The sequence below is a fragment of the Numenius arquata genome, chromosome 10, assembly GCF_964106895.1.
Source record: "Numenius arquata chromosome 10, bNumArq3.hap1.1, whole genome shotgun sequence".
Classification (NCBI taxonomy): Eukaryota; Metazoa; Chordata; class Aves; order Charadriiformes; family Scolopacidae; genus Numenius; species Numenius arquata.
Window position 1 is genome coordinate 51,167,077 of NC_133585.1, and position 26,933 is coordinate 51,194,009.

The following is a 26,933-nucleotide window of genomic DNA, read 5'->3' on the forward strand; positions in this document are numbered from 1 at the left end:
AGAGATCGTCTGCTGACAAACGCCAACGAAGGAAAAGAGTCATTAATTACTTTAATTATTTCTCGAGGTTTCAAAGATTGTTTGGTACCAATAATTTACTACCTTTTTTTGCAAAAAAGAGAAACATCTTAATTACACAGGTTAACCTCTGTATCTCTGTGCGTGTGTGAGATATGATTTAGGAAACTGTTCTAAGTCCCACGTTTGTGTGTGTGCGATTCGATTTAGGGAAACTCTCTGGTAAATTTTGTGTCCTATGTGGGTGTGGGATTTGATTTAGGAAACTCACAAGTCTCGGGTGAACCCCGACATTTTCAAATCTTTAAGTCGCTGAGCTGATTATAGCAAATTTTGTTAAATCACTTTGATAAGCGGCTGATGACTAAGTATCGCTAAAATCATCCAACCTCACCCTTCGTTAATGAATCTGAAACCGTCGTTACCTCAAAAGTTGTGCAGAAAGCCTCAATTAACATTCGCCACAAAGGCTCCCCCCCCCCGCCGCACCTCACCACAGGCAGGGCCGGGCGGTGAATCATGAGGGAACCGGTACCTCACTGGCCTGAGACCACCGCCGAGAGGAGCCAGAGGCGACCGGCCGGCGGCCACCCCCCGGGGCCAGTGGCCCTCGCTTGGTGCCGGTTGCCCGGGAGGCGGGAAGGTCCAACAGGCAACTGCTCCCCCCGCTTCCCCCCCCCGCTCCCTGCATTGGTACGGCCCAAGGCGACGGCGGCTGCGCACTCCCGCAGGGCGGGGCCGGGCGGAACCACGCCTACGCCGGGGCGGGGGGGGGGGGAGGGGGGAGCGATGCGGGAGGGCGCCGCGGCGCTGAGGGACGTGGTGAGTCTGAGGGGAGCGCAAAATGGCGGCGGGGGTAGAGGGGGCTGAGGCGGTGCCGGGTCCTGTCGGGTCCTGTGGCGAGCGGGGCGAGCTGAGGGCTGGCTCTGGCCTGCCCGTTCCACGGTGGATGCTCCGAGGTGCCCCTGGGGGCTGGAGGCCCAAAGGCCGCTTTGGCGGCCTTTGGGCCTCCAGCCCCCAGGGGCACCTCGGGGAGGGTGTCGAGGCCCCATGGGCATCTGATATAAAACATCTTTCACATCGGGGATTTGGGAAAGAGGAAATAAACATCTGTGCCCCTCAGCTCCCTGTTTATTCGCTGTGGCGTAATAACAGGCAATGGTAATTTGACAGCGTGTTGAAATAACTATTCGTTGCCTTTTTTGTTTTGTTTTGTTTATTTGTTTTCTCCTCAGGTAATCCTAGACGCTATGGACATACTCTTTAGAATAAGAGGAGGCTTGGATCTTGCCTTTCAGCTAGCGACTACTGATGGTGTGTCTATAAGACTATAATAGATTTCCTAATAAAAGGATATTTACATAAATGTTAATTAACTAGCTACGATGCTTATTTTCTTGGCATTTCACCAGATGTTAAGCGCCTTTTCCCAAACCTGTAAATATTAAGCACAAAAAATGTTATTCTTTATCTCCTTTAATTTTCTCACAGTCTTCTTACATTGTGTGTTTTTTATTTTCATTTGAAGTAAAGTTTAAAACGCTGGTTTTATTTACATGTTTTTCCTGCTTATGGATATGGTATTGGGATCGCTTAAGAGTTTGAATCCAAAGCTGGACCTGAAATTTCAAGCAAACGGATAATAATTTGATGAAAATGAATTCATTATAGCAGGATGATATTGGCAATACAGTTTTGAGATTGCGATCCAGCTTTTCTAGAGAAACAGAGAAGATGGACAAGCTGACTGGTTACTCTGCTGAATTTAGGCGGGATTGGCTACTGCAATTCCACGTGGAATTGGCACTAGCCCATATGGCATTAAGAGGCTTCTCTAGTCCAGTGTTCTTGTGGTGAGGTGACATTCACTTCAGAAAGCCTCCTCAAAGCTCTCGGTAGCCATTGTGTGGAAGGAGAGTGTCTTTAGCTCAGCTGTATCTCATTCTGTATTTTAAAAGGACCTATCTTTATGAGAGACTTTGAATTTAGTGCTGGTGAACCTTGAAAAGGAACTTAGGCTCATTTCAGTTCGTGATGTGGAACAGAAGTGTTGTATAAGTTGGCCTAATGCACAGCAGCTTTCTGTGAATTGCATCCTCAGAGAAGGACTATTTATTTGACTTTGTTTACAGTGTAGTGAATTTTAACCACAACGAAGCAGGGGGATATCCAGGTTGTCCAAGTGCATGGTGTTCACAGCTGTTGACGTGTAAATATGGCAGACCACTCCTTTGAAGGCACAGAGTTTATCTTATGGAGGAGATTTAGCTAAATACATTGGGGTTTGTTTGATTTTTTTTCTAATACTGTAGTTTTTACAGGCTTAGTAGTGCAAAAGTCAACTAATAGTGGCCAAACCTAAATTAATGCATTAAATACAATTCGGCATAGCCTTCGATAGCTTGTTAGGGTTTGTACAGCTCGTTGCATTCTAAGTAATGATGGTTAATCTCAGTGAGGAAAATAATTCTCGTAATGTGCAAAAGTTGCTCTGTTATAATCCAGCATTGGCTTAGATTGTAGGGAATGGGTGAAACTTAAAAAAGTCAGGCTCTGAAAGACAAAGGTCCGTACGGGTAATAAAGACTCAGGCTGACCGGGGTAGAACTTTGTACGTAGAAGTTCTTTTGCAGCTGTAGGCTTGGTTAAGAGTTACTGATGTGAGAATTGACTACGGTGCAGGTTATTCTTCTGTAATTCATTCAGCTCTTTATACCTGACAGCGTCTGAGAGAAAAAGTGTGAGCTTTTGTTCAGGCAGGTATGAGTGTGAATATTTGAGGCAGACCTGCTAAGTGAAATCTTATCTCTGATTTTATTTACACAGCCATTTTTCTGATCGTAACAGCACTTAGGCTTTTATTCCAAGTCAAAACACGTTGATTTTTTTAAAAAAAAAATGTATACCCAGCAGCTATAACAAAAGTGAGTAAATTTTTTCAGCTAATAATATCCTTACTGTCTTTCAGAGGCTTCAACGAAAAAGGCGTTAAGATATGTCTTCAGTGATCTTGCAAACAAACTGTCCTCGGACGTTCTTGTGTTAAGAATTCGCCACAGTTCAATCTACGTGTGGCCTAACAGTGGCATGAACACTGTTCCAGAGCTGACTGATGATTCTGTGTGTAAGGAGATAAGGCGGTTTATACAGTGAGTATATTTAAAAATACGTAATTTTTTTAAAATCGATTAATTTCCTATTATAGAAATTTCCCTTTCTGTTGATTCTTCAGATCTGATCAAGATGATGAGACCAAACGAAAGCTTGGCAAAAAAAAGGATAAAAAGTTACAAGATACGGTAAGTGTCTCACCACGCTAATAAATTATATCAGATGACCTATCATTTAAAAATGTTTTGCTCTGCCCTCCTTAGGCTTTTCTGTACACAAACAGACTTGTACATGACTTAAAAGAATAGTCATGGAGACTCGGGGTGAATGCAGAGATCCATCTATGGTAGATGAGCATGTAGAAGTTTGTCTTTAACATTACTGGCTTTTTTTAAACCCAGTTGTTTCATTACTGTTGTTGGAGATGTGCTGTTGGTGTCTTTACTCTCTGCAGCAGCAGGTAGTCAATGTAGACCTCATGTTGGAAATGACGTCTTCGTTACCTGCCTTGGCCCCCGTCATCGAAAGGGAAAGTAAGGAGCACCACTATGTTAATATGACGTTGCCAGTTGATGTGGTTGTATCTGTTTCTCCAGAAGAAACATGGGGAAAGTGAGTGTAACCCTGAAACTTGTGATTTTTTCAACTTTGTTTTCTTGAAATAATGAAGTAAAGCTCTTGTATCATACCATTAGTCAGTTTAATGAAGTAGCATGTAGTAATTTTCTCATGGAATTTAACTGTAAATAATGAAAGCTCCTGCAGATAGCTGTTAGTTTTAATAATCTTGAGAAACAATCCTTTTGCTGTCTACAAAAAAATTCAGTTTATCCATGTCTGATAGATTTGATAACTCATAACCATCGCTTAGCAAGGAATTGAGAAAGTCAGGCAAATGTTCTAAAAATTCTTCTAAGTGCGTGAGTGTGTATAAAAGCGAGAGTTGGAGTGTATTTGATGAGTCTTTGTAATCTCGGTACTACATTAGGGGCTGCAGCTGGGTGGGTGAAGGTGGAAAACAATGAGTATTCTTTCCTTGCATTTTTTCTATAGGATTTGACTCTGAAAGATGGTAAATGGGGTGGATAAAATGCAAAAAAAAAAGACCCCCATAGAGTCATAGATGTGACTTTTACTTTGGCAAATGCTCGTAATGGTTGTGTTTCTGGTACGAGAGCAGGGTACCTGCCCTTTGGACGGCTGAATCTGTAGTCTCTGTGTGCAGATGTGCTTTCAGTAAAGCACCGTAAGGTTGTCTTATGTGCAAATATATGCATATAAGTGTTGTATAACTGTCAGAGCTATGAGAAAAAATGATCCTCCGCCACTGTTCTACTTCTTAAATACTCTCCCTCATACTTCGCAGGGTACAAAATCTCCTGGTGAAAGCAATTCACGGGCAATTAACTGACATGGAAAGATGTATCATGAAATATATGAAGGGAACATCGATTGTGGTACCGGAACAATTTCATTTCATGTTACCAGGAAAAAATCATCTCGTAACAATCTCATATCCTACGGGTATTTCCGATGATCAACTGGAAAGTTACAGAAAGGTAAAGCCAACAAATACTAACAGAACCTGATTTTTAATTTCTTTTTTTTAATTATTATTATTGTAACTGAAGCACTGGTAAAGCTTTTTGTTTAGCCAATGCAGAATAAATACTAACAGATACTGCTACTTCATAAATTTATTTTTATTGTAACTGAAGCAGTATACTGAATGTGGAAGCTTGATTTATCAGCTTGATTGGGTTGACATAGTGCTTAGTGATAGGGTTTGGTGATGGTTTTTTATCAGAGTTAGGTTGATGGTTGGACTAGATGATCTTAAAGGTCCCTGCCAACCTAGACAATTCCATGATTTTTAGAAGGTCTTCTGTAAAATGTATCAGATCTCATTTTTGTAAAGGAACAATAGAAACTTTAAAACTACATAGGATTTTTGTTTTAGATAGTTTTTATCTAAATTATGCTTCTGGTACCGGATTCTCCAAGTATCTCCACTTCCATGGTAGAATATCAGATGGCTTGTAGTATGTTATCACGTTCAGGCTTTAACATATACTGAAAGGGTTGGGGGTTTTTTTGTTTGTTTTGGTTTCTTTTGTTGAATTTGTGTGTTGTTGGGGTTTTTTTCTTTGTTTTGGGGGGCTGCTTTTTGTGGCTCACAGCTGACCAGCCTTAGCTTGCTTTTGTCGGTTTGTTTGTTGCCTTCTGGGTCAGCACATCTAGAAAAAGGAATATGGATGATGTGGAAAATGTTGTGATGTGGTGGTCCGTTCTCATTGAGAGGTCACACAGTTACGCATCCTGGGAGTGGGGAAGGAGCCTTCTGCTGCCTTAGAGGTGTAGAAGCTGTGGAGATGTTTAGTTTTCTTCTTCCATGCGAAGCATTACTGGGTATACGAAGCCTCCTCTATTCAGTGCATCTGCAGAGGCCTCGGGCATTGGTGGCACATTAAGTCTTCCCTGCTCTGTCTTTGGCTCACTCCAACCCACCGATTGCCAAGTGTTGCTGTAGCTGCTGTGGTTGGGTTCAGTGCTGGGTCATCTGTGTAAAATATATTACCTGTGTTACACAGGTTATCCGAGATGATCTCATCATTCCTTTCACTCTTAAGCTCTGGGAAATAAGACAATATATCTCTTTAAAAGTGGCTCCCGTGCTGGAAACAACACTTAAGAGATGTAAAAACAGGCTGAGTCTGCCTAAACCATAAACTCAGTATCTTTGTCTCAATATGTATTATTTCTATGTCTCCAATATCAGTTAAGATTATAATTCAGAGTGTGTGTATCTATGCTACTACATAGATAAAACTGTCATCCTTTTCCATTATGGTGTATTTTCTCATACTTTCGTAAGACACTTGTCACTCGTGATATCTTCAGTGGGGCTGCAGCAGCAGTCGTTGTGTAACAGGACTGCATGAAATAGCGGGCCCTGTAGACAGGAGGTAAGGCTGCAATGAGCTCCTTCGAGAGCTGGCATCTAGCAGTAAATGTACATGCTGAATGTTTAATTAAGCAGATTTTAATATATTAATTTGCTAAACTGTTAAAATTGTTTATGTCTTCATTGTTACTTACAGTGTGATGGTTCTTTTAATCCAAAAATTGAATTGTGCTCTTTATTTTTATTTGAACTTGCATGTAGGAATTGCATGGGTTATTCAATCTGCCTTGTGACAGACCGTATTTCAAGAGAGCAAATGCTTATCATTTTCCAGATGAACCATATAAAGATGGGTATCTGAGAAATCCACATTTACATCTTAATTCACCCGGTATGGAGTCTGGTATGGTAAGTTGAAATTGAAATATTTGTAAGAAAGTACTTTTTATTTTACTTGAGACTTGTAATATAGATAGTGTTGTATAGATGAGAAAGTGAAGTAACTGTCTTGGCCTTTTAACCAAAAGGGCTTCTCTGCACAAAATGGCATTGCTTTAGCTATTGTTTGCCCCAAAGAAATTGCATTTTCTTGGAAAAGGATGTACACATTTTTTTAGCATCTATTTTAAAAGTTTCTCAGAACAAGGGCAAGAAACTAAAACAATGAATGGAGGTGTTCAGGAGATAAAAACAGGAATGTGAATAGCAACCCTTCAGTTCCTCCAAAGATTTGCAGTCCCCACCTGAAAGCTTTTACAGTGCAAGTGACAAGTCGTATGACTTCTCTGCAAATTGATGGATGTCTGATCAGATGGATGTATCTTCTCTCCTTCTCTGCAGGTTTATTTAGTCCATGGTGTGTACAGTTACCACCACTATATGCAGGATCGGGTTGACGACAGTGGCTGGGGCTGTGCCTATCGCTCCTTGCAGACAATCTGTTCTTGGTTCAGGCACCAAGGTTACATTGACAGACCTGTGCCAACACACAAGGAAATTCAGCAGGTACAGAACACTTAAGCAGACTCATTATTTTATGCATATTTTTCTAGAAAAGTTCACATATTTAAAAAAAAAACCTATCAGATTCATATGTTTTAGACTTTGGATTTGAGTGATATTTTTAATTTATCTCTTAAATTGAACTATAGTAGTTCTTAATTATTATTTTTAATAAGTGTTATTACAGGAGATCTGTCTCCATATGTTCATCACTGTTGGGTGACATTATCTGTACAAATAAGACTCATTAAATTAGTCTTCTAAATATTTCCTTGGATTAGTGTTCTATTAGAAGCTTAGATTATGACATTTTCAATTTTTGCCATAGGAGAGAAAAGAAGAAATCCAATGTGTCATATTAAAATCAGTTTTAAAACTGATTCTTGTATTCAGTGACAGCTGGATTAGTCCCCACATGCTGCGCATTGATTTACTGCTGCCTTTTGCAGCTTTTTCTTTGAGAGTAGTGGGCTGTTCATAGAATCATAGAATCATGGAATGGTTAGAGTTGGAAGGGACCTTAAAGATCATCCAGTTCCAACCCCCTGCCATGGGCAGGGACACCTCCCGCCAGACCAGGTTGCTCAAAGCCCCATCCAGCCTGGCCTTGAACCCCTCCAGGGATGGGGCGTCCACAACTGCTTTTCCTGCTTTTTGAATTCTCCTTCCCTTCTTTTTATATTGTGAATTTGAATGCATCCCCAAGTATGTTCGTTTGTTAAGAGCACTGAAGAAAAACTGTAGGTTTGGATAGCTCATACTGCATGCCTAGCAAGAAATAACTGCAGTTAATCTTCAGTCTTCTCAAAATAGTTCTTTGTGTTGTATTTATTCACTGAACATTTTTAGCAACGTTTGATTCGGTCCATAAAACAACTTTCATCACACCTAACAGGGATGTGAGCACTAAAGTTAAAACTGCTTTTCCCAAACATTTCTCAGTCCACACTGAAACCTAAAAGCCATGAAGTCCATGCACTCCTGTAGTGTTTTTAGACATCTCAAAGAGGGCAGGAGCCTTCAGGAGACTTTGTGGGCTTTGTATCCCAAGCGGAAAAGGCCCCTCTCAAGTGCCGCAGGTAACATGTAAGCCTCAGAACGGAGAAGAGATTAAAGTAAACCACAGCTCTCGCTGTGTTTCAGTGGCCTCTTCCTTAGAGCACTATTTTGTGGATCCTTCTCTGAGATGCTTTGGGTGAGAATCTGGGTACTTCAGCCCGTGAAGTGGCTTCTGCGGTGTGACGATGCACTCCGTGATTAGACAGCGCAGTGCTCACCCCCCCCTGGGGTTATATTTTATATTCTGTGCTTGTAGGCACTGTCTGCGTTCGTGTTCAAGTGACATTTCCAGAACAGAACCCCCATGAATGAATTCGACATCCCTTTGTCTGCTTTTTGACCGGCCAGGTTCAAAAGGCATTCCCGTATAAATCAGCTTTGTTCATAAAAAGTGGCGGAATTGCCTCCTGTGTGTTGTTGACGTTTGTTTTTCTTCTTCACGGTGACGTTGCCAAGGCCCTGGTGGATGCTGGGGACAAGCCTGCAGCCTTTGTTGGGTCGCGGCAGTGGATTGGTTCCATTGAGGTACAGCTTGTTTTGAACCAGCTTTTTGGAATAACGTCCAAAATACTATTTGTCAGGTAAGAATCCCTACCTGTTTAAGAGCTCAGTAATCATTAAAAAGGCTGAAGGCCTTAAAATGCAAATTGCCATTACAGTGCATGGGGGAATAGGGATAATACATAACCCTCAGTTCAGGATTGAGGCAAATTGCTGAGCAGCCTGGAAATACTGTTCTCTTTTCTGGGTTTGTGTGACAGATAAAACAAGGGATTTGTTTCCATTCTGGCAATCTGATGCTCTCAGGCACAATAAAGAACCCTACAAATACATTCGGGAGAAGAAGAATAACGTTCAGCTTTTATCAGAAGTAAAATTACTGGCTTTTTATCATTTAGGCAGCAGTAGGTGGACTAACAAATCCCTGAATGTTTTGTGATAAATACATTCATGAAATACGTAATATATACTGACTTGGCGTATATGAAAATTCTAGTCAAAATACTACTCATGAGTTTTATGTTTATTTAAATTTTACTGTAGATATTCTAAAAGAACATGTGACCGTGGTGATGGAACCAGTAGGAAAAACAGTAGGAAAACAGTTCAGTTCTTCAATATTTTGTAAAGCTTTATACAGCCAATTTTAATCTTTTTTGTTCCAGAGCTTATATTTGCAGCTGATCCAGCCATTATTTATAGCAGCTGTGACAGGCCCTGTTCCTGCACGTAAGAATATAGAATAGATTCCTTTGTGAACGGGGCGGAATTGCTGGTAGCGCTGCTGCAAGGGAGCACCCGTGCCTTTGAGGATTACGAGAAGCCAGCGTCACTGCCACGCTGAGAAGAGGAGGTGTCTGCATCTCTTTCAGCCGGTCGCTGGCAGCGGAGAGCGTTTTTGTCTTGGGCTTATTTGCAGGCAGCACCTCTGACTCTTGGTGGAGATAAGGCTCCTCAGCTGCACCAGCAGCACCGGCGCCGAATCCGTTATTGTAAATGCACCCTTTCCCAGAGTTCCGGTTTTGTATTCCGACTGCATTTAATCCATCTCTCCGGGAACTTGGGAAGCAGGTGCACAGGCTTTCTTTTGGATTTTCAAAAGGTTAACCACTCTATGAAGAAATACAAAGAGGAGATATTAAAAATATCTGTATTAATTCCCTTGCCTAGCTTCTGTCACTGCTCGTGGGAGCACCCTCAGGCTTCTGAGGGGAACGTGAAGTCTCTGTCAGACATAAAATGTCTCCAGCTCCGAATCCTGCAGTGCCTGCAGGACACTGTGTGCGCCTTTCTCCTCCGTGTCCACTTCTTTTGTGTGTGGCTGGTCCCCAGGGCTGAAAAGGAGAGCTGGGAGATGATAAAAGAACCTAAATTCAGTGCTGGTTTGAACAGATTGCTAATGTTATTTGCGATTAGATTTTTAAAGCCAGCTTGGGTATAAGCATTGCCTGTGCAATTACAGTGGAAACCTGTCTTGAGAGACATCATTATAAACACCTTTATCAGCCCCTTATTTTTGTTGTATCTGATGCAGTTCTGTTACTGCAGGCAGTTGTAGCCAGTCTGTGTTTCAGCCACTTGGAGGGACCCGCTGGGGTTTACCAGCTGTCCCCACCGTGGGAGACAAGCAGCAGAGACATTACAGAACCTGGGTGACACCAGCTGCTCCAACAGAACCTGAGCTTACAGCAGATCCGTTGGTCCAACCACAATCTATAAATTCCATTAAAAATTTTGGGTTTTTTTTCAGATTGTCCCAGGATGTTTACACAGGAAAACTCTTAAGCCACTTTCTCATCACTCACATACGCAGTTAATGAGTTCAATGGATAATTAGAGAATTAAGTCTAGGGAAGGTGACAGATCTACTGTTGTTTTTCTTACCCAGCCAGGGTTCGGAGCTAGCGCTGCAGGGGAGGGAGCTTGCTAATCATTTCAAGACTGAAGGAACTCCGGTCATGATCGGTAAGCGCTCGAGTAACGAAAAACGCCAAAAAAAGTGCCTGGCCTCCCTAAGCTGAATTTCGTTTCAATTAGAACTCCTTCAGTTTACTGTACAGGAGTTAATCAGAATCTAGATTAATTAAAAACTACCCTTTTCCCAAGGGAGCCTGGAAGATGATGATACAATTTTGGCTGGCTGGTATCTTTTCACTCCGTATTTCTCCTAAGCTCAGAATTAAACCTGGTAACGAAAGTCAGTCTAAATGGTGGTGGTAAAAACTGCTGTTAAAGTCAGAACTCGAGAGCTGACTTCTTTCTAGAGAAACAGAAATTCATACGGTTCCCCAAAACTTTGAAAAGAAGGGTATTACCCTAATTAATTTTAAAAGCAGTTTTAATAATCTGAAATGTTGGCAACATAAGAAATGCCATTCATAAGACTGCTGTAACTTTAATTGAACTATTTCCAAGACAGCTGTGGTTTAGGAAATAAAGACTATCAAAAATATTTTCAGCTTTAATAAAACTTTACTTTTTAGCAATTTTTGCAATCTGTATTTGGCACTCCATAAAGATGAGTGTTACTCTCTGAAACTAGAGGTGCCAGAGGGTCCAGATCTTGGTATGAAATATTCTTGGCCTTTCGGCAGCCTTTTTGACTGGCTTTTTGGGGTGGGTTTGGGGGATTTTTTTTGTTTGTTTGTTTGTGTTCTTTTGGGTTTTTTGCAACTCCTGTCTGTTGTGCAGAGTCATTTCTGCGGTATCCCAAGGAGGTGAACTCCTCCTGCTTATCTGAAAGAAACATGCAGGAGCTGACCTGTGGCAGCTCATCAAAATATCCCCTCTCCCTGTTTCCAGGCTGGAAAAAAGGGGAGTTAGAAATTACTTCTCTGCCCCTCATATCCATTGGTGGAACTTAGTAGAAAACAGCAGATAACCCTTACCCAGAAATTCTGATTCCTGTTCTAATCTTAGTCCTTTTACAACCAGGAAGTTTTCACTGAGATCGGCTCCATTTGTATTCCTCCTGTTTCAGGTGGTGGTGTTTTGGCTCACACGATATTGGGAGTGGCTTGGAATGAGAGTACGGGGCACATAAAATACTTGATTCTAGACCCACATTACACCGGAGGAGAAGATCTGCATGTTGTTTTGGAAAAGGTGAGGCTCGATGCACAAAAATATATATATACACACACACACATAGGTATGTACATACATATATTTTGACTTTAAACAAATAAAGCACAGCCAAATACAAATTGGTCCTTCTGTGGCTTCTCCATTCCTTATGGAGGAAGTACTGATCCCCGTTAACCTGCATACCTGCTAATTACTGCTAGATTCTGAAACTTTGTGTCTTTGGAGAAGATAAATTGGGTCAGCAACTACATAAAGTTAATATAGTACAAAGAAGTGTTCTTTACCATCTCCCCTTTTGTGCAGTAGTATATACAATAAATGTCTGGGGAATTTTGAATGGAACAGAAACATCTGTTCAGGATGTAAAATGCTGTTAGTGAAGCAGAGAAGTTCACCGTTTATTGAAAATTGAAAATTTTAAAAAATCACTGATGTCAGGAGCTCTGTTTGGCTCTGAAATACCAACTGTTTCCAAAGGCAGCGAGGATTCTTCAGGATGAAATGTGGAAATTGTGAGAGTGATAGAGTTCCAGAATCACATCAGTCCCTGTAGCAGCAGAAGGGGGGGGGGAGGGAGAAGAGATGCTGCTTTTTAGGAACTGAGCCTGGGGTGGGGAGAAAGGAGGAGGGAGAGAAAAAGACTCTGTATTTTCCATTAATGCGTTTCCAGGCACATAGAGAACTTCCTGAAAATTGTGTGTCACTGCATTCTATAGATAATTGAAAATAATTTGATACAGCTTAGATTAAAATCAGTAAAACAAACCAGATCCAATAGCAGTAGATAGGAAAAAGAGAACTCGTAATAGATTTAAATGCTATCTTCCTGCTTTTTCTTGGACAGGGCTGGTGTGGATGGAAGGGGCCGGAGTTTTGGAGCAAGGATGCCTATTACAACCTCTGTCTCCCTCAACGACCAAAAGCTATTTAAATGCCACTCTTGGGCTGGAACGTGCTACCCCCCGGACTCCTGCCTGATCTACATACAGCCCTTGGCCTTTAGCAGAGTAATGCCCCAAGTCAAGCAAAATCCAGTCGAAACAGAACTGTTCCTTCAGTAATTTAAATGAAGAAAACTTTTTTTTTTTTTTCCAATGAAACCCGTAAAAATAAGAGCTGCTGTGAACTATATTTCTTCCAAATACATTTATGAGGGAGGTAACTAATACTTTCTGCTTTTGGCTAGGACAGCTTTACGTTTACATAGCATTTTTTGTTATGCTAAAATCTGTACAGATTAAATGCCCAGGCCTTTTTTTTTTTTTTTTTTTTATGGAATTCTTTCATGCCAAAAAGATGAACTGTCCTCTGCCTTTCAGGTTCCCCGTCTCCAGCCGTCTTGTGCACCGTGAGTCTGTTCAGAGGCACCGGGCGCTGTTGATACTGTTGGTAACAGCGTTTTAGAAAAGGAGTGGGAGAAAAATGGCTTTATGTGCTGAATTTTATGAACTACGTAAATACGATTTACACAGGAAAAAAAATTGTGAGATAGTTAATTGTTATATGCTCATTTATTTATAGCTGTGTGAGTACAACTATTGTAGAGAAAAACCCACAACACAACGGTCTTCTGTAAGAAGTAAAAAAAATAAAGGAGCTTTTCCTCCTTCTCGGAAGGAGACACCGCACCAGCAGAGACGTCGGGCTGCTCCGTGCAGGGCCCCGTTGCGATTCTTCAGGCTGCGGATTCCCCTTGATCTCGTTTTGGGATTACAGGCTGTGAGACAGGATCAGTCGTAGGAACAAACAAGAATAAGTCCGTATCTGATGCCACCAAACCATGCAGCTGTGGTGTCGGTAAGGATGCTCTTTGTGAGCTACTCGATCAGTAAAAATAACCTGCCCTTTCTTTCTTTCTTTTTTCCCCCATATTAAAGTAGCCTTTTCAAGGCATTCCCCATGCACTGTCCATTTTTGATAAGACCATAACCTTAAATACCCATGCAAATCAATCCTTACTTAACACCAGATTGATTCACTTAAATGCCAAAAGCATTAAAAAAAACAAATACAGAGAAATATTCAGAAGTGTAGTAACGCAATGGTATTACGCCCCGTCTGATCTTCTCTTCCTGCGTAGGGCTGTGCTGGTTTCACTTTGTTGTCCCCGTGCAGCTGGGTCCAGTAGTGGTGCACAAGGTGAAGTCACAGAATTAAAAATAATGATTGAATTAAACTGGAATATACGTTATGAGCAAGTGCTGATCAAGATAAAAGTAAGTGCAGAGGATCAATACCAAGGCAGCTTGCCAAGGGTGGGGCTCTGCTCATGCAGAGGGCTACTACTAAATACAAGGAATAATTAGTTTAAGATACAGGAGAGCAAGACATTCCGAACTCCCAGCTTTTGCTGCTTTATGAATGGGGTGGGAAAGGCTGAGGGGAGCGGCAGCAGGGGATGGGCAGCACTGGAATCCCCTCCAGCCCTGGTGTTGAGGATTTTGGAGGAAAGCCCAGCCTTTCCAGCAAACTGAGCTGTATGTTAATGGGTTCATTTGCTGGATTTGCTGTTGCCAACTTCCAGAGTGGTTCTGCTGATGGACCTTAACGCTGGGCTGGAAAGACTGCATCTTAGAATGGTTCAGGCTGGAAGGGACCTTAAAAGACTATCCAGTTCCAACCCCCTGCCCTGGGCAGGGACACCTCCCACCAGACCAGGTTGCTCAAAGCCCCATCCAGCCTGGCCTTGGACACCTCCAGGGATGGGGCAGCCACAGCTTCTCTGGGCAACCTGGGCCAGGGTCTCACCACCCTCACAGGAAAGAATTTCTTCCTGAGATCTAATCTAAATCTCCCCTCTTTCAGTTTAAAACCATTCCCCCTCGTCCTATGGCTCCCCTCCCTGATCAAGAGTCCCTCCCCATCTCTCCTGGAGCCCCTTTAGGGACTGGAAGGGGCTCTAAGTTCTCCCCGGAGCCTTCTCTTCTCCAGGCTGAAACCCCCACTCAGCCTGTCCTCACAGCAGAGGGGCTCCAGCCCTCAGCATCTTCGTGGGATCAAGAATCATCTTAGCTCTAGGAAAGAAAAAGTAGAGGATCAAGCAGAGTTGGTGATGGTGGAGGTGGGGACGGGCAGCTGTTACATCTCTGTTCAAATCACATTTGCAGAAATAAGCTTTTCATTTTCTCTGAGCACTGAACACGCCAGAGAGGGTCAGACGTGCCAAATGGGTTACAAACGAGCTTTCCACCTGCAGACCCATCCGTGCTGGAGACCCACCGCAGCCACACTCGGACACCGCCACCATCCACACACCTTGCCTGGAGTCTGTTTTGGCCACGGTGACAGTGACGGCTCATGGCGGATCCCACCTTCCCCCCGCAGGGCTGCAGCACCCCGTGTCCCCATGGTGGGGGCAGGCAGGGGTGGCAGAGCCCAAACGCCCCCTACACAGGGAAACCTCATTCCCCGGCACTCGCCGCTTCCAGTTGTCAGAAACAACTGTGTACGTTTGTTTTGCAAGGGCAGGGTCTTTGCCCAGGTGATGTTTTAACAGCCACCGCCTGTCCTTCCCCTGGTATAACACCCAATTTGTCAGCGGATTCAATTGCCACTAATCACGCTTCACAATTAAAAGCCAGAAGAGAAGTGACGAGCGTCTTAACCCACCGCCCGAGGTATACGATTCTGTTTCCTTTAGCACTGTAGTATTTTGTTTCTGTGTCAGACACCTACGTGTTTGTTATGCACGTCACTCATACTCCCTTAATTTAAAACAAAAAAAAAAAAGAAAAAAGGAAGCCAAAAGTCATGTGTTTAAAAAAGAGAATAAAATTTCACAGTTTTGAAAACAGAGTTATGGGAAGAGAAGCCCAAGAGTGTTCCTTTAGGGTACACAGAGTTCCGAGATAAACACACAAAAATTATGACAATTACCTCCTGCTTCTCCTTGGGGAAAGCAAATATAAATTATTTAAGTAGTGGAATATGAACGTACACCGTACCGTTTTTAAAGGTGCAGAAACCCAGGTAAATAGGCAACGTATCCATTCAGCACAATTATTTCCGTTACTGACGCTTTTCACCTCTCCTTTCCTAGGGAAAGAAACACCCCTGCGTAATTACCAAACACTCCTCTGAGGAACTGGTTGTAAACCCAGGGGCAAGGACCCGGCTGTGTTTTGTGTGGCCCAGCCCCTCTCCGCTCTGCCTCCGAAATCACGCCGTCCGTCGATGCTTTAAACAAAGGCTTTCTTTTCCTGGAGGCTCCTTACGGCCGTATCGTCTACACAAAGCCAGTAAGGGTGAGTGTGGGGAGTTTTGTGGCGCTTAACAGCAGTCAGTCGGGACCGTTGGAAAACACCATGCGGAGCCCACAGGCTTTACTCTCCTCTTCCGACTGTTTCCTCTGTCCCTGTTGCTATAGGAACAGGTTGCACTGCCAAAAATGGATGATTATCATTTGAAAAAAATAATATGGGAATGCAGATTATTTTAAAGATTATTTTAGAAGCACCCTCGCAGCACTTTGGCGTTATACCCCTTTTTACACGAGAGGCAGCCAGAAGCTCGCAACAGGAGTAGGAACAATCCCTTACGTTTTGGGAGAAATCGGCTTCAAGCAGCATTTTCCCTCGATTTATCCTTCTCGCTTTTGTGGTATCTATATGGGGAAAACAAACCACGTTACAACAAACAGTTTCTGATCACTAGAAGTACCAAAGCCCCGTTTTCTAGACTGACGTTTCAGGGCCTAGTGCCCTTCCAACTGAACTGCATTCAGGGTTTCTGTCATTTTTGCCCATAATCACTTTCTGCAGCACGTTTTGGGCTTCTGCCTTTAATTTGCCGCAGGACCGGCAGGTAGTGGGAAGACCCGGTGGGTGCCCAAAGTGCAGCCTGTCCCATCCCGTCACCTATTTTCACAGTTTTGGGCACTGGAAAACAGCTGGAAGTGTTACTTCTACAGACCCCTGGCCCGCACGACACCATCGCTCTCCTTTCCTTCGGAAAATGGACCAAAACACCATTACATTCCCTATCTTCCTCCTTCTGCCTTGTCCAAGGACCCCAAGGACCCTTATAGAGCAGTGCTGGGGGCTCCAGGACAGCAAGGGGGGACAACGAACAACCAGCAACTGACAACTGTCAACAACTGCCACCAGCCACCTCCAGGCCACTGGCCACCAGGGCAGGATGAAGCTGCGCAGCGAGCACCAGCCCCAGGCCTGCAGCACCCAGCCCGCCCCTGAGGCACCAGGTAGAAGTCCAGTGTTGGGGAATCCACCACTTCGCTGGGGAGATGATTCCAAGGGCTGATTGTTCTTGTTGCGAAAAATTTTCCTCTCGTGTCCACTTGGAATCTCCCCAGGAGTAACTTGTACCCATCACCCCTTGTCTTTCCCAAGAAACTCCTTGTAAAAAGGGAGTCTTCATCTTCTCTGTAGCCACCCTTGAGATACAGGAACATGGTGATAAGGTCTCCTCTAAGTCTTCTTTTCTCAAGGCTGAACAAACCCAGTTCTCTCAGCCTTTCCTCACACACAGACTGCCCAGTCCTTGGATCATCTTGGTGGCCCTTCTCTGGACCCTCTCCAGCCTCTCCACATCTTTCTTGTATAATGGGGACCAAAACTGAGCACAGGATCCCAGGTATGGCCTGACCAGCGCCGAACAGAGTGGGGTAATGACTTCTTTGTCTCTGCTGGTGATGCCCTTGTAGATGCAACCCAGTGTTCTGTTGGCTTTCTTTGCCGCAGCAGCACACTCTTCACTCACACTGAGCTTGTTGTCCGCCAGGACCCCCACGTCCCTTTCCACGGAGCTGCTCCCCATCTAGGTCAATCCCAGCCCATGCTGCACTCCTGGGTTCTGTTTCCCCAGGTGCAAGACCTGAGGCTTGTCCTTGTTGAACTTCATGAGGTTCTTGTGAGCCCACTCTTCAGCCTCTCCAGGTCTTCCTGCAGGATGGATTTCCCTTCCCAAGTGACCATGTCCCCACTCAGTTTGGTGTCATCAGCAAACCTCATCAGGATACACTTGATCCCATCATCCAGATCACTTGTGAAGGTATTAAACAGCATTGGCCCAGTATCCATCCCTGGGGGACCCTACGTGTGACAGGTTGCCAGTTTGGAATGGAGCTACTGACCACCACCCTCTGGGTCTGTCCTGTCAGCCAGTTCCCCACCCACCGCACAGACCACTCGCCTAGACCATAACGCACCAGTTTCTCTAGGAACTGGGGAACTTCTTGAAAGCCTCGGAGAAACCCAGGCAGACAATGTCCATTGCTCGCCCCTCATCAACCAGCAGATTACTTTGCTGTAAAACAAACTTTTCCTTTTTTTTTTCTAATACCCCTCTCTTTCATCATAGTCTTTTTAAAAACGTAATAAAAAGGGGAGACCACCAGCTTCAGCCCTTTCACGTGCTTATTGATGCTGTTCCATCTGTTTTGGGAAGAAAACCAAATATCTGTCTGTTTTTAAGCAGAGAACTGCAGCCGCGCTGCTTTATTTGAAAGAGCAGAGGAGCTGCTGGCAAAGAGAACGGCAGGTGGAGATCCCCTGGCACATCTTCTGAAAGGACAACTGTACTACGAAGAGGTTGTGCTTTCCTTCTTTTAAGTAAATATTATAAAGCTGACAATTTTCGGTAGCGTGTCAGGGAAAGGTTTAAGAGAGTACACACTGGAGAGCGAAGCTGTTGTGTGTACCTCATTGCCGACTCCGTCTTTCCCAGGGGTTGTACGAAGAAGCATTAATACAATTTGAAAAAATCAAGGATACAGATTTCCAAGCCATGTATCAGCTCGGGGTAATGCACTACGACGGACTGGGCACTAAAGATGACCCTGTGAGTAATCTGGCTCTACAATTCTTACTTTTCTTTTAATATCAGCCAATAATTACTAAGAACTTCTTTGCAAGCTTGAGTATTTAGTTTAAAATAAACAGGTCTCTGATTTAAAATTAGTTTTATGAAGTACGGATGTTTACAACCCTCATTCAAGAGACAGGGTTGTGGGCTGAAGAAGTTCTCAAAAATAGCTATAATGAAATAGATTTATCTGAAAACTACACTAATTAGTATTTTAAAATATAACTTCTAAGGGTTTGGTTGTACTTCATGTGGAAGCTATGTTTAAACATGGCTAATAATCTGTTACTTTTAATAAGCAATGTATATAAATGTAAATAAAATGTATAAAAATGGATATCAAACAGCTATATTTCAAAGTGTAAAACATCTGTTGCACAAAGTTAGATACTAGAAAGAAATTCTTTGCTGTGAGGGTGGTGAGACCCTGGCCCAGGTTGCCCAGAGAAGCTGTGGCTGCCCCATCCCTGGAGGGGTTCAAGGCCAGGCTGGATGGGGCTTTGAGCAACCTGGTCTGGTGGGAGGTGTCCCTGCCCAGGGCAGGGGGGTTGGAACTGGGTGACCTTTAAGGTCCCTTCCAACGTAAACCGTTCTATGATTCTGTGGTTCTGTAAGTTTAGGATGTGATGTTCATTTACGTAAGCACAAGAATATTTTTGAGGAAATTTTTTATCAATGAAAAAGAGTGATATACTATCAGATGAACATTTATAAGGAGATGTTCCACATTAAAAAATCTAGGGACTGTCTAATAACCAAAGACCAGCTCTGCTTTGGTGTGACCTGTTCTCCACACTGCCCAACCAGCGTGTCTCAGCCTTTCTTCAAAATGGAAAAAAATTACCTGTCTTGCAGAAGTGAGTGGACTCTGAGGTTCTTTATTTCATCCTCTTCACAGTCTTGAACGTAGTAATTAAAATCTCTCCGTTTTAGGAAAAGGGGGTGGAATACATGAAGAAAATACTAGAATCCGATTCCCCGAAAGCAAGACACTTGAAGTTTGCAGCTGCCTACAACCTCGGCAGAGCGTATTACGAAGGATGTGGAGTCAAGCGCTCAACTGAAGAAGCTGAAAGGTAACAGCACTCAGCGATTTGCCTTTACAAACGTAAGATGCTGTCACTTAAACTTTCTTTGTCCCCATTTTCTTAGGTTGTGGCTTCTTGCTGCAGACCACGGGAACCCAAAAGCAAGCGTGAAGGCCCAGAGCACTTTAGGAATGCTTTATTCTGTGTCAGGTCTAAAAGATCTGAAGAAGGTAAAGCCCACTTGTACCTTTCGAGTTTCATGAGTCCCAATTAATTCTGAATTTCACAGAAGGAGTTCAGTGCTGTATTGGACTCTGAAGGGTGCATTTTAAGTAGTGCTAGGCATTATCATCCATTTAAACCCGTATGAACCGACGGCCAGAATCCCTCATTTTGACTCAATCGATGCTACCCAAGATTATTTTCTTTTTAAGTGGGAGTATCAGGGAGAAGGATAGAATGGATTTAAGTTTTATCAGCTTTGGTCACCTCCAGAAATCAAGCAGGTGTCACCGACTGACAGCTCTGACAGTAAATGAAGCAGGTTTAAAAGCCTTACAAGGATCCTGCTTTCATAGAATCATAGAGTTGTCTAGGTTGGAAGGGACCTTTAAGATCATCTAGTCCAACCATCAACCTAACTCTGATAAAACCCATCACTAAACCATGTCTCTAAGCACTATGTCAACCCATCTTTTAAATACCTCCAGGGATGGTAACTCCACCACTTCCCTGGGCAGCCCATTCCAAGGCTTAATAACCCTTCCAGTGTAAAAATTTTTCCTAATCTCCAATCTGAACCTCTCCTGGTGCAACTTGAGGCCATTTCCTCTTGTCCTATCACCTCCAACCCCCGCCTCTCTACAACCCGCTTTCTTTTATGTCTAAGCACTTCTTGCAGGACGGTTGACCTAAAAGCTTTTATGGAAACAGCATGCGAGAAAAGCAGCTGAAGTGAACTTATATTCCAACTTTGTGCCTCTCGTTTAGGCCTTTTTCTGGCATTCAGAAGCGTGTGGCAACGGGAGCCTGGAATCACAGGGAGCACTGGGTGTTATGTACCTCTACGGACAAGGTATACGTCAAAACACGAAAGCTGCTTTGGAGTGTTTGAGAGGAGCAGCAGAATGTGGCAACGTCTATGCTCAAGGCCATCTCGTGGAATATTATTACAAAAGAAAATTTTACTCAACAGCTGCTGCATTAGCCAAAAGGTGAAGTTAATTTTGCTTTATTTTTTATAATGGTTCCTCACGGAAGACCACGTACCTCGGATTAAAATGATTAAATTCGTGCTCTTCTCTCTCAAACTCAAGAGACATTTGAGATAATGAATTCCAAGACCTCATCTTTGAGGAGGGAACAGCAAACCACAGGCAAAATTAATACTATAAGGTTCTCAATTATTCAGTACAGCTGAACTTTTCCTTCTGAGCCTGTGAAGCAGAACAGCCTCCGACTAGAATCCCAAGTAGACGCCCACACTCGTGTTATTGTCCTTTAGCTTTCCATCAGTGGCTGCTGATGGGGACGCAGACCACATTGGTGTTTGTACCCCTGGACCACCAGAGAAGCACCTGCACCCAAAGCGGTTTCTGGCGACCACCTGCTGGTGTAGAGGTGCTGGTCTGAGGCAGTCGCTGTGGGACGTGCTGCTCCGTACCCTGGAGCGGTTTGTGTATCGCAGAAATAGCAATTTCTGGTACAGGCTGCGGTGTTAAACACAGCCCGTCCCTGTCTAGTTTCTGTATTTTGAACTAGTCACAGAGGAGAAAAGCAACGTCAGTGCCAGTTCCACAGCACGTTTTACTCTCTACAGGAGAGATGGGGAGGGACTCTTGATCAGGGAGTGGAGCAATAGGACAAGGGGTAAAGGTTTTCAACTGAAAGAGAGGAGATTTAGGTTAGATCTTAGGAAGAAATTCTTTACCGTGAGGGTGGTGAGACCCTGGCCCAGGTTGCCCAGAGAAGCTGTGGCTGCCCCACCCCTGAGGGTGTCCAAGGCCAGGCTGGATGGGGCTTTGAGCAACCTGGTCTGGTGGGAGGTGTCCCTGCCCATGGCAGGGGGTTGGAACTAGATGGGACTTTTAAGGTCCCTTCCAACCCAAACCATTCTATGACTCTATGATACATTTCTGTGACAAACCTCCAGAGCTGGCCAGTGTACGTTAAAAGTTCAGTCTGTCAATCAAATTATTAATTTGTTGAAAATAAGCTGCAGACAGACTAACGGACTGCTTACACCAGCTGCACACAACAGCATTCCAGGTTTTTGTGGTGTGTTTGTGAAGCTGCTGCTGCCCGTACAGCTGCAGCCTGTATATACCACTGGGCAGCGGCACCTCTGGTAATTCACAGTTGAGTGGTGAATGCTGCTTGCTATTGCTGAAAAGGATGGTTTTCTCTCCAAACTGCTGCTTTTCTTTCTCTTGCACCATAAGCAGACCACGAGCTATTCAGTCTGGTCTGGCTTGTCCCACCTGGAATGCATCCCCTCCAGTCACTGCACAGTGCACTTCATCAGCTGCAACTGTGATTGCAGAAAATAGCAATGAAATCCCATCCCGCAATATCCTGCAGCCAGAAATGACAACTTCTGAACCCAAAGACACTGCCGGCAGACTCGAAACAGCTCCACTTAACTGGGATTGCAGTTGGCCTTGAGGCAAAAATCTCATGTTGCATCAAGCATCGTGAGATTTTCTGCTAGGGTTTGTCTCTGCCTTTTGTTTGTCACGTTATATACAAACATTATATGATTATGTACAGTACAACCCTGATTAATATTTGGAGTCTGGATTAGCTACTGGTACTCGACAGTTCTACTTACCCCTTGCTACAGGACGTTCTTGAATTCAACTGTGCTGAACTGGAATTCTTGCCTGACTTGCCTGGGTGTTATATGCATCAGCATCCTATTGGGTATCTTTTGGAAAGGAAGGCAAAAATGCTATATATCAGGAAAGAGAAAAGAGGCAATAGTTACTGTTATTATATTTGAATGTTCTTGCTAATAAGCCTTTGGATTTTTTTTTTTTTTGCTTTGCGCTACTGAGTCTGTTAATGGGACCAAATGCGGTGGGAGAACGTTGCTCTCAACACACTGAAGTGATGGAGCAGGCAGCGACTGGCAGAGCGTCACCTCAGAACAATCTGTCATAACCACTTCATTTGTAAGGGGTAGCTCTAAACTGAAATGACTCGCACTTTTCTTTTTTCTGTCAAGTCTGTGACTATTTGACACAACAAATAGCTAAAATGACGTGTGAAGCAGCATATAATTACCGTTTGGTATCTGGAAAGGATGTGGGGCTTGAGGGTTTCTGTTTTAAGACAACAGTTACAAAAAAAAAAAAATATAAATCTATTTCCACTTAGAAAATGTTGTACCTAATATTATAGCAACAACACCAGGTAATTAGTCTGGCAGTTAAAACAACGTTCGCTTTGCTCCTCTGATTCTTGAAACGATTCTTAGTAAAAAACAACGTGCTGAAAATAAGGTGAGAGCGAGCAGAGAGATGCACGCAGAAGAAAGAAAATAATTGAGCTGAAACAGTGGTAAGCAGTCACCGTAAGTGGGTTTCACAGCCTCAGGCTCTCACGTACCTCCGAGATCTTCACATTTCTGCGATTTGCCAGTACCATCGTAAGATCTCGGAATTCTGGATTCATAGAATCTGGAATGGTTTGGGTTGACCCTTTAAAGACCATCCAGTTCCAACCCCCTGCTGTGGGCAGGGACACCTCCCACTAGATGAGGTTCTCAGTTACATGAAATAGGAGTTTTGCTTTTCTTCCACATATATATTAATTTTCATTAAATATTTTAATAGGAAAAAATAGCGTAAAATATGTTGCTTTTTATAACTAGTATAACTATAGTGAAAGCGACTGCAAAGGCTACATACAGCACTGGTGAGGCCACACCTGGAGTATTGTGCCCAGTTTTGGGCACCTCAATCCAAGAGAGATGTCGAGGTGCTGGAGCGGGTGCAGAGGAGGGCAACGAAGCTGGTGAAGGGCCTGGAAAACAAATCCTATGAAGAGCGGTTGAAGGAGCTGGGACTGTTTAGTATGAGGAAGAGGAGGCTGAGGGGAGACCTCATCGCTCTCTACAACTACTTGAAAGGACACTGTAGAGAGGTTGGTGCTGGTCTCTTCTCACAGGTAATTAATGACAGAACGAGAGGGAACGGCTTCAAGCTCCAACAGGGTAGGTTTAGACTGAACTTAGGAGAGAATTTTTCACAGAAAGAGTGGTCGGGCATTGGAACAGGCTGCCCAGGGAGGGGGTTGAGTCACCATCCCCGGATGTGTTTAAGAGACGTTGAGATGTGGTGTTGGGGGATATGATATAGGGGAGAACTCTGTAGAGTAGGGTAGATGGTTGGACTCGATGATCCCAAGGGTCTCTTCCAACCTGGATGATTCTATGATTCTATATTAGTTTGCTATTTAATATCACAATATTCAAATAAGACTAACTTCAAGTCAGACACTGAGTAGAAGAATCCTCACCAGGCGGCTCAATGCATGCAAATTCCAGCTTATTTTGGATAATGAAGCAAATGGAAAGAAGGGACCGTCGGGTGATATGCAGTCAGCTGAAATTATTGCTTGAAACGGCATTCTCTCACCTAAGGCTGTGAATTCCCCACCAGGATTACCGAGAACGACGACATCGATGTGGTAGCGAAGGTAACGGACTGTCTTCCCGCGTACGTAGCCAAGGGGGTCGCTATGGCCGCCTTCTACTTGGGCAGGTGCCTCCAGCTCGGCCGGGGCCTCCAGCAAGATCCAGCCGCTGCCAACAAATACTATTCTAAGGTAAGTCGGGCAAGTCGTATCTTACAGACTACTTTATAGCTCGTGAAATCGAGTGAGACCTTGGGTTTGAGTCTTTAAACTCACTGTTTGGTTAAAGACACAACATTATTGATGTAGGGAAAAAAAAAAAAAAATACCTGTGGAAGAAAATGAAGAGCGATAAAAGTTTATTAAAAACTACTAAAAATAGTCCTGAAAGCACACAGTCTGCCCACTGGCTTAATGAAATGATGCATTCTGCCAAACATTAAAAAAACCTGTGATAATCACCAGAGCAAAGAGCTTGGTAACGTGCAAGATCAATTAGCTAAACAATGTGAATAATTTTATCCCCAACCCATTTTCTGTCTTTGTCTCAAACTGAAAAACCATAATTTTTCCTCTACTTTAAATTCTCTAACAATTACAGCCTTCATTAACGACATTTAAATCGGGCACAACTGGTTGTCACGCTTATTTTTATGTTTACATTTTTAGCCATAGCTGAGGATCTGCTGTTACTGATACACAGGGGGGAAAAAACAGATCCCATTTTTTGAAAGTTCTAAAGTTGGAATAAGATTTATTGCTTGAGGAAAAAGATCAATAATGGCTTCTAGAAGATGAACCCGCTAATTAATATCAGCGATGCCTAAAAGTACAGTCGAGGCAAGAGGATTATGCCAACTGAAGGGAGCGTAGCGAGGCTGGATGTGTGCCTCAGAGAGACTCTGTGATTCCTGTGCCCGCAGAGACCGTTTGTTTCTGCAGATAGAATACTTTGATGCAGACTTATGGAAAGGATGAATTATCAAATAGCAATTTTTCTGGCTCCTTGCTCAGGGAAGCCACTGATACCAGAGGCCTAGTAGAGGAAGGTCTGGTGTAACCACCATAGCTGAAAGGAAATTACAGCTTTCACTCCTCATTCACCAGCCTCATCCACCAGTAGATGGAGACTGATTTAGGAACCTCACTCGGTTCTTTGTATAAAAGATGATTTCTATTGACTGGTGCCGGGCACCTCTACATCCACAACAAAAGAGAAGGGACAGAAAATAAACACGGCAGCTCCCTGAAGGAGAAACTTTAGAACAAGTAAAAGACAAGAGTTGTGGGGCGGTGTTCAGTTTCTACTGGACCTGGAAAATAATTCTCCCATTAACTGTACAATTATACCCACTTAGAATTAAAATCATAATTAACTGCTCCTCTGGGTTTTCGGCCTACCGTTCTTAGACCCAGTCAGTTCTGAGAGCGGTGAGGAAGAGCAGACGGGCATCCCAGAGGGCACTGACGTAGGTGATGGTCCCTGCCAACGGCAGGGGGTTGGATCTCGATGATCTTTAAGGTGCCTTCCAACTCAAACCACGCTATGATTCTACGAGAGGCATGAATGAGAGCGATGCGGTCTGTGAGCAGATTTATGTCTCTGACTGCGCTGCCAGCACACGCCACACCAACAAACAGAACACAAAACACCACCAAGCCTAACACTACCGTCCAGCACGCTCCTTTTACAAAGTGTGTTTTTCTTCCGTGGCACCAGAAACAGGGATTTAAAGCTGAATAAATTAACTCTTTAATATTTTAACGAGTTGATTATCTCAGATAATACCAACAAAATGTTATATTGACAAGATGCAATTTTGTTTCAGCTAAGAAGGAGACCTCCCTATTCTTTTGTTTTCAAAGGCATGCCTTCTGGATCCCGGTGTCGCTTCTGACCTGGAACTGGCAGCTAATCTTGGGAGAATTTAGCATTTCCTTTAACCGTGACTGATAGATAAATATATTTCCTACAATAAACCAGCTTTAATTTCCAGGAATTACAGACTGTTCATCACTTACTGCATGCTTTTCAACTTTCTATAAGTTATTACTTAAAGCAATTTAATGGTTCTTTTTTACCTAAAAAAGAGAAAGCAAAAAGCTCACAGTCTTCCTTTAACCGAGATGAGGCAAAGGCAGACTTTTTAACATGGCATTGAAGACTTACGGTTTATTAAGGACATTTTACTGGGACAGATGTCCTGTGTTTTCTCCATGTTATACGGCACATGGATCAAGCCAAAACCAAGTAAAAATGGTTGTTTCCTTTTTTGCAGCTTTAGTATTTAAACATTAAACTTTAATATTCTGAGAAGCTTGAACCCAACCACGTCTAGTTTTCACACGCAACCCATTCTCAGGTCACAACCATTTTCAGATCTTACCTTTCTAGTGGCCTGTACACTTTCTTTCACCTGCTTTTCTAACGCATCTGGATCTACTTACGTGTCTTAACACATTTTACTCTTGGCCTGCAGAGATTCAGAGTTGGGAGTTGGCCTGCGTGACACTAAGCTTTACAGTGCAAACCATGTCAGCTTCTGAGACCAGAAGCTACTGCTTACAGAACTGTGGAGAAAAAAGGACAATTAGTATGGAAACATTCAATATAATATACGTGTCGTTCGTACCAGTCCAGTTCTCCTCAATACTTATTTGTATTGCATTTTACGCTGCCTCTGCATTAGAAAGAGCTGAAAGCCTTTTTGCTGGGGGTACGTGTGCCTGAGCGGCGGCGTGCTGAATCTTTCATCAAAAGA

At 43.4% G+C, this 26,933-nt stretch overlaps 2 protein-coding genes across 3 annotated transcripts; both read left to right on the forward strand.

The window, feature by feature from the left end:
- The first annotated feature begins 779 nt into the window (after positions 1–779).
- UFSP2 (UFM1 specific peptidase 2) lies at positions 780–13,714 on the forward strand. 2 transcript variants are annotated; one of them, XR_012463456.1, is made up of 13 exons: positions 787–840; positions 1,254–1,332; positions 2,987–3,167; positions 3,251–3,317; positions 3,584–3,741; positions 4,496–4,688; positions 6,296–6,442; positions 6,875–7,039; positions 8,552–8,676; positions 10,485–10,561; positions 11,577–11,701; positions 12,528–12,841; positions 13,003–13,310. XR_012463456.1 is itself a non-coding variant. In XM_074154427.1 (12 exons), the coding sequence occupies exons 1-12, from the start codon at positions 808–810 to the stop codon at positions 12,612–12,614; spliced, it is 1,437 nt and encodes a 478-aa protein (XP_074010528.1). In that variant the 5' UTR covers positions 780–807; the 3' UTR covers positions 12,615–13,714. The 2 variants fall into 2 exon arrangements, 1 of the variants encoding a protein (XP_074010528.1); XM_074154427.1 differs by having other exon boundaries at positions 780–840; positions 12,528–13,714.
- Positions 13,715–16,819: 3,105 nt separating this feature from the next.
- Positions 16,820–26,169, forward strand: LRP2BP (LRP2 binding protein). Its single transcript, XM_074154855.1, has 8 exons — positions 16,820–16,883; positions 18,116–18,231; positions 18,368–18,481; positions 19,439–19,581; positions 19,658–19,763; positions 20,524–20,747; positions 24,198–24,363; positions 26,038–26,169. The coding sequence occupies exons 1-8, from the start codon at positions 16,820–16,822 to the stop codon at positions 26,101–26,103; spliced, it is 999 nt and encodes a 332-aa protein (XP_074010956.1). The 3' UTR covers positions 26,104–26,169.
- Positions 26,170–26,933: the final 764 nt, after the last annotated feature.